This window comes from Siphateles boraxobius, unplaced genomic scaffold (genome assembly GCF_051911475.1).
Source record: "Siphateles boraxobius isolate OS27281-9 unplaced genomic scaffold, OSU_SipBor_1 99, whole genome shotgun sequence".
NCBI lineage: Eukaryota > Metazoa > Chordata > Actinopteri > Cypriniformes > Leuciscidae > Siphateles > Siphateles boraxobius.
The window spans coordinates 3741079-3752574 of NW_027509229.1; the positions used below are offsets into that span (position 1 = coordinate 3741079).

Genomic DNA, 11496 nt, shown 5'->3' on the forward strand with positions numbered 1-11496 from the left:
AAAAAGGTTTTCTACTGTGATAAGTCACTATGACTTCACTATTTACCTGGCAAACCGCTGATGGTTACACACTCTCTCTTGTCTATATTAAAGAAGATGATAATTAGAAATTATATTTTTGCCATTCACAAGTTGTCCAAAGTCATTAAATGTAATGCTTAAGATCTGTGCATGGGATAGACAATTCTGTGTGGATGTCAAAATATATTAACAACACGGAACAAGATTTTAGATTCAAATTCAATTTGAATTGGTTATAGATCTGCCAGGCTCTCACACCAGCCAATCACTGCTCACTCCCTCTTCCACTTCGGTTCACCTTCGTAACACAAAATAAGATATTTTTAATGGAATTCTGAGTGCTTTTAGTCCCTCCATTGGGAGCAATGCAACTAACACATTCAAGGCACAAAACAATAGGAAAGACATCATTGAAGTAATCCATGTGACTCCAGTGGTTTAACCAATTTTATGAAGCGATGCGGGTGCTTTGTTTGTTTTTGCAAAAAAAAAAAACAATTTAGCACTTTATTTAGGAATCATAGATTCCCAGTAGGGGGAGCACTACAACGCATGCGTATTGTGTTGACTCAAGACCGGAAGTTGTTCTGTGAATGTGCAGATAATATTATTTTGTGAATATAGAGGTAAATTATGTTTGGGGTTTTTGCCCAAAACAAAGCACTTGTATCGCTTCATAAAATTGAGGTTAAACCACTGGAGGGGTAATTTGACTGTGACGTCTTCCACCATGATAATGGGTTGGTATCGGGGGGTAGTGGGGTCTCACTTTCGTAGATCAACATTTCTTGCTCTAGCACGGCTCCTATATCTAATGGACTTTCTGATGCGTCTGCTCCTTGACGGTAAACATCACCAATAAGGTCCCCCATAGCACTGAGAGCTATTTTCTCCTGGCGCGTTATCCCCGTAGCCAAGGCTGCTCGCTCCGCAAACACTGGCAGCTGACTTATCTCACCTTTTATTTTCTGTCGTACCTCCTGCCGTTGGTCTCGTTCCAAATGAATTAGCTGATGGAAACGCGGGTCAAGGTAGCTAGCCGTATTAAGCAGCTTGAAGGCATCTTTGTCTCGACTGTATCGATTGTAGGGGTCCGTCTTTATCTTCGTTTTCATTTCATTGAGTGCTGCCGGATCACCGGTGGATGGCTGAAGATGTGACAAAAGTACATACTTCAGGGGGAGAACAGCTGATGCTGTTGGAAATTGGTCGGTGGATAACGCCTCAGTGGCCACTTTGAATGGCTTAAGCACTGCTCTCACCTACGAAAATACACACAAACATAATTAGAATAACTTTATGGCTAGCAGCTCAACGTAACGCACTTATGCATATGCTGCTATGCCCTCTTCTGTAGGCTATTATTAATGAAACATCTAGCCTATTAATTGGTCAATCAATATCACCTGGTTATGCATACATACATTACGTAGGCCTACATCATTTTTGTTACTCACCTGCTCCATAAGGGTCCGCTCGCTGGTAGTCAACTCGAGATGTCAAGTTTCTTCTCCATGATGACCGCTGCTACCGGAGCTTGTTGCTCGGTTGCCCGACACACCATGTCGTAAGTGCTGTTCCATCGGGTAGCGCAGTCGTTAATTAGCTTCGCAGGCTTAAGACCAAGCAGCTTCTGCTTGGATTCCAAAAGTAGCTGTCGGTAGTGGATTTGTTAAAATGCATTGCTGTGGCCTTCAGTCTGCTGATTGGAGTTTCTATAGCTCGCACTGCCAGCCTTATACTCACAGCCAGGTTAATGGTGTGTGCCATGCACGGGACATTGACGGCCTGCAGGTGCCTCTCGACAGCATTGATATAATTAGCCGCGTTGTCAGTGGTGATGGAAAGCACTGATCGCCTGTCAGGGTGTAACGTTGTCAGGTGTGACCTCAGGTTGCTAGTTGTAGAGTGATATTTCATTCGTACTTTGCATATTCTGCAGATTGCCACTTCTTTATTTGTGATTTTCCCATTTATGGTTTGAAATCCAAACACCTTCCACACATCGCTTCTCAAATTGTCAGGAGTGGTGATCTCCGTTTCGACATTGCTCTCCGCCAATTTGGATTTGCAAAATAAGAATAGAAAATATGTAGGGTTAGGTCATCATTCTTTTTGCTTTAGATTAGAAGATTATATGATATCAAGGGGAATGTCTATACTTAAAAAACCTGGGTGTTGTGACACTGTTTTTGCTTTTAGATCAACAAATAATAACCCAAAATGATTGTCTTGATAATGTCATGCATAAGACATTTATTTCCTGTCCTGGACTCGGTCTTGACTCGGACTCAAACCTTTTTGGACTCGATCTTGTCTTGGACTCGAAGCTCTTTGGACTCGGTCTTGACTTGGACTCGACTAGTCCTGGTCTTGGACTTGTCTTGGACTCGACAAAGGTGGTCTTGAATACAGCCCTAACTAGAGGCATGGCCATGTCTTGGGCTTGGTCCTCTGATTTTCCCATTCAGGATATTTGTGATGCGGCCGGCTGGTCCTCGCCTTCCACATTTATAAAGTTTGCTACTCGGTTACTACCGTAACCTTAGTTCCCTGAGAGTAGGGAATGAGTATTGCGTCGCCAGCCGCACTATAGTAATCTGGCAAGTTGTCGCTTCAGTCATTTAAACCTGCTATAATGGCACTTTTCGGGGGACTAATATAGGTTAAGGCCTCGCCCCTTGGATGTGCAGTTACCGCAGCACAGCCAACGAGTGAGCCAGACACTCGCTGTGCAGCTGCAAAATGTGTTTTACATTTATAGGCTTCAGTAAATCGAGGAAAAGGAGTTTCCCCACTGCGAATAGCTACGCAATACTCGTTCCCTACTCTCAGGGAACTGAGGTTACGATAGAAACCGAGTAGGCACTATTATTGAAAAGGTACAAAACTGTTCTTTGAGGAAGACTATTTCTACCATCGTGTACCTTTTTTTTTCTGAGAGTGAATTTAAAAAAAATTGCTTTATTACTAAAACCATGGTTCATTTGTAGTTGCTATGATTTTACTACAAAAACCATAGTTAAACCATGGTTACTACAAAAAAACACATAGTTTCTACAAAAAAAATACATGGTTAATTTTTGTAAGGGAATTAAGCACATATACGACTCATGAATGTTACATTCATACATGTTACTTTGTGCCAAAAATGCTCTTTATCATGGCTGGAAATCTAGAGGTGTCAATAGGTTGTATGTTGATTAGATTGGCTGGGCCCACCTATGTGGAGGAAAACAATTAAGCTTTGTTTGAATGGGGATAGTTAATTTGCCTGACAAATGTGTGACTTCCAATATAGTGCCTTACAAAATGTTTGTATTATTGTCCTCCTGATCCATGCTTAGTCAAAGGTTCCCATATCAGTTGTCAGAATGACACAGTTTGCGTCTGTCAGAATTAACTTTGAGTATATATTTCCTTCTTTTTCCAGGGCAATATGATCTCAGATTGCCTCAGATTAGATGCAAGGCATGTAAAGCCACTTGGAGTCCTGGAGTGGATGACCTGATCCGTAATGACTACTGGTCTGCCACTTCTCACTATCCAACTGTGTATGTGACAGATATCCTTTTTTCTTTTGAAGAGCTGAAGATGCCAGCTCCAGGGATGTCTAGCCAAGCATTTCTTAGAATGCTGGATCAACGCACTGTTGGCTTTGGCCTTGTAAGTATTTGTGGTAATAATTGCGTAACTCAAGAAATAATACTATGAGGGCATGATGATAATGATAGTACACATGAACATTTGCACTGTTTAGGAAAAAAGTTGTGTTAAATTTAGACCCTTTGTAAACAACCATAAACTCATGTTCTCTCATCAGTCATGCAGTTTGCACTGAGACATTTCTGAAAAAACAGGTCATTCTGAAGATCTCAACTTCAACTCCATTGGCTACAGACTTTAACATCTTCTCCCCAATATCATTTCCTGATCCCAGAAGTGTTCCCTTGGATTAATGGGCCAAACATTGCACAGGCTTACTTCTAAACAATATGGAAGCTGTTGTAGCCCTCTTTGCGTATAGATTTATACTGAATGTCACACAATATCCTGCATGTTTAATGGCCAGTTCTCCCAAATACACCAGTGTATAGTGTGTGAGTGAAGTTTACACATTGTTTATTTCCTTTGATATGTATTCTAAAGAGTGGTTACGAAATTAGTACAAACATCAAGAAATGTATCCATTTAGAGCATTTCTCTTCTTTGAAATAGAGCGGAAACATCACAGCAGACAGCTTCCGCAAAAGCTTCTTAGAGTGGGAGGCTGTCTGATTCGAATTGGACAAATTATGCCAGGAGGACCACTTTGACTGCCCAGCGTGCAGCCCAGACATGCTTGCAGTATCCATTGATGGAAACCTCAAGCACTACAGATTCAAGAGTGCAGCAAGGTACTTACAAATCCTGTGTGTGCATCAAATGAATTTTTAAATGAATATTTAAAGTTACCGTATTTTCCGCACTAAAGGCGCACTTAAAAGCCTTTAATTTTCTCAAAAAACGACAGTGTGATATGGATCTCTCTTATTTAGATCGGAGGAACAAGCCATCTTTGATGGCGTGTTCATCGCGAATGATGATGATGTCGCAAGATTCGTGGATTATGTCCATACCTCAACCAGTCATGTAAACTTGCACAACTTCACTATATTTACCTATAAAACACCACGTCCTAGAGAGGACTTTGTTCGAACAAGTTTGGACTGTTAACTATCTTCCATGTTTTAGGTCTCTGGAAGAGGTGTCTGTGGAGGGCAGTGGTCAGCGGCACGTGAAACGTCTCAGAAGTCCTCAGGAAAAACAGACGAGGAGGGTCTGGAACTCGCTGTATGTGGTCATGGGGTTCTCCTTCGTGCCCTCAATATGTTCAGGGTGGAGATTTTTGCCTACCCCCTGTACTTCCAAAAGCAAATGGCCTGTAAGCCAGTGACATTTTTCGCTATGGATCTGGCATGCAAGTACTTGCCTTACCTCCGGAGAGTGACAGAGAAATGCCCTGAGCTTCAGGATCTCCTCACCATGAGGCCATTTCTCTCTGTTTTTCATGCCAAAGCTCATGATTTCAAATGTGAGGCAAGAAAAAATGATTGTCCATGACATTTTCTTTCCCTAAAAAAACCAGCATAAGGTTGTTGCCACTTAGGTTTTGTTTTTTCTTGTCTTTTTTAAAGGTAAAATGGAGTGGAGCATATCAGGAGGGGGCTGGTTCGACTCTTGGGGAAGAGGTGGAGCAGTGCAACGCCTTCCTCTCGAGGATTGCTGTTACCGCAAAGCACATGTCAAAAGCAGGTAAGGTAACCAGTACATTTTGATCCTGATGACAATGGTGAGCCACTTTGACTCTGAAAATATAAAGCTCAGAATATTCAACACAAATGGATGGATCGATTACAATACCATCATCCTATTTTATTTGCAAGACACATAGACATGCTGACGGTCATGGCCATGCGCTGAAACCAACAAAAGTTTAACAACTTGGCTTCCACCCTTGCCCGCCGATATCGGAAGGTAAAGACTCCAGTTTTCCCTTATGCAACATGCATAGCGATATTGTAAAATAAAGTGGCATATATTAAAAATATATGGAAGACTTGCCCAGATATTCTTCAATACAATTAAATATACGGATGGTTGCATGTGTACTGTCAATTGTATTTTTCAGTGTCTTGATATAAAATATTAAAAGTTCACACCACATATATTGATAGTCCACATATATATATGAATATACTGTATATTTAATCAGTGTTGTATGTGGTTTTCTAATAGTGAAGGTACTTTACAATCCATATCAACAATAGTCAAAGTTGTAGCCTCATTGTCATTTGTGTTTGAAGGCCACAATAGCCCTGCAATGCCAGTTGCATAACCTGGAGGCCGTGAAAACGGAAATGGACATCACAGACAATAAACTGGAGAGCTGGATCATTGATATAATGAGTGGCCAGAAGGTAGAATATACTGTTTTATACTGTTTGATATGGTGCTTGATGTATCACTTCTGACTAAGCTTGGCTGCAATTCCAAAGAGGCTCATTGTAATCGTAGTCAAAAGAGCACATACTCTGATTGCTGATGACGTGTGGAAAAGATGTGGAAAATAAAGAACCTAACTAACCTAACTATACTCAACCTTAGCTACAAGTGTAGCCTCAGTTACAGAGAAATATGAAAAGATTGTTGAGGCTTTATTTTGCTCATACACCAGAAATAATATTTTTTCATGGAATCAAGAATCATATTTCTTATCTCTTCATTTCTTCCTCTCAGCAACAACATCCCCAAATGATGCTGATGTTGCTGCTGTTGGCAGCCGAATTGAGGAGCTGGTGGCAAGTGTTAAGAGGAGGTCCCAGCGTCTTTATAAAGATAGTGACGGATGCATAGGACGTGCCCGGATCCGCCAAAAGATCAGGGAGGAAAAATAAATGTAAATTCTGTAGTGGAAATGTATAACACCTTGGTTCCTAATGCAGAAAAACTGACCTTGGACACCATTCTATCTGAAGAGTACAAGTGTTCAAGTGTACACAATTGCGTTGACTATGTGAAATATTCACATAGTGGCACAAAATCTGTCATGCCTCGATTGTAACCCCAGAAAATCTTTAAATCCTAATCTTAAATACAACCGACTTAAGTTTCATCAATGTATTCCAGACTCTGTAGATCTAAGGACAAAGAGGAAGGCGTTCGACATAGTGATGGCAGTAAGGAGACTTGAGGAGGAGAAGAGGATTCTTATTGCAGAGATGAACAAGCATTGGAAGTTTCTTTGCACCCTTGCAGACACCCTGAAGCAGATGTCATCCCAGCTTTCTAATGTGACATCAGGTATGTATTGGTTATACTTGGCATACATTACAATATTTCTGAAAGTTTCTAATTAATAAAGGCTCAACATGTTTTAACATGTAAGGTGAGACGTGGGGCCTGCTTCAAGATGGTATCCAAGGTCTACGGAGCTTGACGATGAAGAACAAGCAAGCAACAGCCTGGCAAAGCATGCAAATAACTATTATGTTCAAGTCCTGACTGAAACAGAAATTAACTTTGATAGTGATTCTGAAGAATACCATACCAGTAGTGACTCTGAGCAAGATTAAACATGGCCAGAGTCCTTGTTTATGCTGTGGTGTGCGGGGGAGGCAGCATTAAGAAGAGGGCCGCTGGGACAGGCTGGGAAGGAAAGCTGGCTCTGTGTTTGGCATGGAGCTGGAGTTAATCATTTAACAAACCGAGGATCATTTGCAGTAGAAGGCTTCTGTCATGTTCAACATTGAGGAGGTCCTTTGTCCCCAGGGCAAACCAGCAACTCAATGTCACACAGAAGGGTAGGGGAGAAATGGACTTTTCAGCATGAGTCTCTCGCTGCCCCAACCATCACATCACTTTGTCTATTGTCTAGTATCCACTATCCATTTGACTGTCTTGCAGGCTACATGAGAGGCATCTAGCTGTAGCCCCGCAGACTCACTTCTTGCTAGACACCAGTGGCTGGACACCAGTGGATGGACAGCAGACGTCATTTCCGTATCGTCATTCACTTTTCAAATTGACGTCATTTCCATATCGTCATTCACTTTTCAAATTTGACGTAGTTTCCATATCGTCATTCACTTTTCAAAATGACGTAATTTCCATATCGTCATTCACTTTTCAAATTTGACGCGCCATGCAGATGTCAGCGGTAAGAAAAAAATAATAAACTGTCGATGATTTATAGGTCATGTCGGAATTCAAATGCACAAACTAGCTAGTTAAAAAGAATCGTCTTGTTTTCAAGGTACTGTGTTGTGTTTTTTAAAGGTATTAGTGAACTCTGGTGTGCCTCAATTCTAGAGCTAGGTTGCTACAATAGATTTTCCAATTAAATCGTTCTTTGAGTGGTATGATTTAATATTGTAAATGCGTTTTTTTCACTTGGATGTGTGAAGATTGTACCCTGTTAACGAGATCTCATAGAACAGTCTTGGCAGAGAATAGTCTAAAATGCTAGGTTGTCTATGCACACGAGAGTTTGTTAGCTAGCTATGTTTTTTTTGTTTTTTGTTGAAGTAGTACTTTTCCCTATGCCCGTGTAAATGCCTGATGTTTAATATGTTTATGATGATGTTTAAAGCGCTTTGGTGGCCATGGGTCTGTTGAAAGCGCTATATAGCCTAAATGCAGTCCATTTACCATTTTACATATTTTGTATAGGAGAATGTTAACATTTATATAAGTTTTTTTTGGTTTTTCTTACCTCACTATTTTTTACAGTCCATCTACCACACACAACTTTTCACCTACATTGTTCAATTCCTTTTTTTTTTTTGGAAAGTTATTGGATTTTTGTAAACTCTTATGAATTATAAGGTACTACTGGTATTTCATATGTGTCACTATACTTATTACGTAAACAATCTATTAATACTTCCCTCTTCTTTTAGGCAAATCACATTAGTGTGTGTAAAGGGACGGAGCTACCACCAATACAGAAATGCACAGAGTGCTGCAGCCGGTATCACTGCCCGCTGTGCAATTCAAAAAATGTTAAACCCACAGACCGATACCGTGTAATCATTCATTTAAAGGCTCACCTTGCGAGATCTGTAAAATACAAAGGTGGGTACATTTTCTCAATATGACACACCATTTGTATAATGTTTGAATCTGTACACTGCATGAAAAGTGGGATTTTCGTCAGTAAGTGTCACTGTAGATTGCCGTGGAAGTTCAGGTTTACGACTGCACATGGCAATTTGCAGGCAACACCCAAAACTGCCGTGAATTGTCGGAAATTGACGTGGGCCTTGCTTGGCAGTTGTCCCCCCATGACCCCCCTCCTCCTAATTCTAGGGGAGGCTTTAACATGTAAATGAAAATGCTGTGAGCTATACAAATGCAAATGAGGGTAGCAGGGGGAGTTTTACCCCAGGTGACATTTTTCTAAAAGGTATAACTTAATTCTAAGGGCCCGTCCACACGAAGACGCGTTTCGCTGTATACATATACATTTTTTATCGTATTGGCGTTTCGTCCACACGGATACGGCATTTGGGAGAGTGAAACCGCTATTTTTTGAAATCGGGTCCCAAAGTGGATAAATCTGAAAACGACACCCTTGCGGTTTCGTGTGTACAGCCAATCCGTATATTTGGTGAAACGATGATGTCATCACATCACGTGTCGGCGCATGCTCAAAGTCTTCTTCTCCGTGTATAGTGTATCTCTGTGGCACAATTACAGCGCCCCATACTGGTCTGGCATATATACTGCACCGTTTTCAGTCGGTTTCAGTGGTTTCGTGTGGACGCAGATATTTCTTGAGACGACGCCGTGTTTACGGAGTTTTTTTTTAGAACGAGGAAAAAAAATAATCGGATAGGGAACGCACCGGCTTCGTGTGGACGTGGCCTAAGAAAATCTCTGGTAGAAATAGATCAGGCTCAGTATAGCGTAATTATAGACTCTTACATTTAGGATTGATTTTAAAGTATTATTACTGGTGTATAAATCACTAAATGGCCCAGGACCTCAATAATTGCAGATATGCTCACTGAATATAAACCCAACAGATCACTCAGATCATTAGGATCACATCAGCTTGAAACACAGAGGCTTCACTCTAAGCTTGGCGAGTCTGCTTTAGCTACTATGCTGGAACAGCTTCCAGAAGAGATCAGATGTGCTCCTACAGTAGTCACATTCAAATCCAGACTCAAAACACTTCTGTTTAGCTGTGCATTTACTGGATGAGCACTGTGCCACTGTTCGTCCGACTGTTACTGTATTGTATTCTAAACTGTTTTAATTATTTACTGTATTTTATTTTATTATTCTAAATTGTTTTAATTATTCTGATTTCTTTTGATTATTTTAATTTCTTCTATGTAAAGCACTTTGAATTACCATTGTGTATGAAATGTGCTATATAAATTAACTTGCCTTGCCTACATTTTAAATGTATATATTTAATGAAAGTATGCTAGATTAATTACTGCATGTCATTAGCAATGGCCAATATTGTGTAAAAAAGATACACAAAACAATTTATTTCAACAATTAATTTTATTCAGGCTTTGCCACAAAGGTAAAATGTGCATTCCACGCAAACAACATCACAGTCTCCTAGAGCTCAACCACTGTGCATAGTGGCATGACTACAGTGACCTTTTCTTTGGTCTTGCTTAAATGCACAGTGGATGTGTTAACCACACATCTCCCAGCAATGCGCTTGTTGTGGCAAAAATTCTGTTAAACATCATCACTGCGTAAGAGACACTCAGAGTCAAATTAATAAAAAGAAAAGTATTTATTCTTGCAAGAATAGGAGCAGTCTAATACACAGTTGTTACCCTGTGCAGAAGAGTGACACACAACAGGAAGATATGAGACAGCCTTTATACTGTTTTCAAGGTTCCTCCTCACCCGCTGTACCTTTCACCCACTCAGATAAGGTCCTTACTGCTGTTCAGTTTCTACTTAAAGACACAAACTGGTACTGAAATAAACTGGCCAAAACTGACCGTCCCTAAGGTCAGAGGTCCTGTCCCATAATGTTTCTGAAAAGTCACGCACAAGCACGTACACACATATACTTTTATACATTGAATAGGTTCTTTCTCTTATGATACCTGTTTGGGATCAATGACTATTAAAATTTCCACAACAATTCCCCCCTTTTTATCATTCAGATTACCCAATCATAATAATAAAAATAATAGAACAAATTTTAAGTCATTTCATCACACTTATACTCTTATACCTGTTTATCATTACACATCTTGAAACCCACATGGCATTTCAACAGGCTAAGAAATACGAAGAAATAAAAGTAGAATAAAATCCCTCATTTCGACCCCTCTCCTTGTACGTCATCACATAGCGGATAACCACAGCTTTTAACCTTCTGTTCATATCAAAAACATTCATAGAAAGAAAGAAAAAGAAAAGGAAACATACACTTTAACACATGTCACAGTAGCTCCCACTACTTGTATCATCATATTTTGTTCATCCAATTGAACAGACTCCCAGCTTTAACCAGTCTCTGTACTGAGCTGGAAACACATTATAATGCATGGTAAACATAACAATATTGATAATCCTATCGCTGAAATTGGTAGTACAGTACCCCCAACCCCCCCAAAGATTAACCAATCTTATCCATTTACCATCAGTCCACGCCCATTTCCATATATCACCTCCATTTTCCTAACCATATTTTCTTAACTTTTAACTCGATTCAGCCAATGGTTTTACTTAGTAAGCTCTATTTAACACCATATTTAATAAAATCTATCCAGAAAAGGTTTTATATTTTTTTATCCATTCTTTTAACCAATGTAGTTGTTCAAAATTAACTCTAATATTTCAAATACGGACCATCTTTTAGCTTATTACCATACATATTCTCCCATGATCGGCCTTTCTTACCCTTAATGGAAAGCCTAATCAAGTTTCTTCAATAATAATCCCTAT

The 11496-nt window shown here is 40.0% G+C and overlaps 1 protein-coding gene across 3 annotated transcripts in view; it reads left to right on the plus strand.

Annotated features, from left to right (window-relative positions):
- LOC143733373 (uncharacterized) overlaps positions 1–9968 on the plus strand; it is a 32258-nt gene extending 22290 nt beyond the window's left edge. For 2 of the 3 annotated variants that reach the window (XM_077225080.1, XM_077225081.1), the window contains 10 exons: positions 3455–3687; positions 4240–4418; positions 4560–4653; positions 4756–5095; positions 5199–5316; positions 5448–5538; positions 5868–5981; positions 6301–6460; positions 6691–6864; positions 6950–9968. In XM_077225080.1, the coding sequence (XP_077081195.1) occupies positions 4360–4418; positions 4560–4653; positions 4756–5095; positions 5199–5316; positions 5448–5484 (648 nt within the window). In that variant the 5' untranslated portion in view covers positions 3455–3687; positions 4240–4359 and the 3' untranslated portion in view covers positions 5485–5538; positions 5868–5981; positions 6301–6460; positions 6691–6864; positions 6950–9968. Of the gene's footprint in view, positions 1–3454; positions 3688–4239; positions 4419–4559; positions 4654–4755; positions 5096–5198; positions 5317–5447; positions 5539–5867; positions 5982–6300; positions 6461–6690; positions 6865–6949 lie in introns of those variants that run through there. The other variant, XM_077225082.1, reaches the window with a different exon arrangement.
- Positions 9969–11496: the final 1528 nt, after the last annotated feature.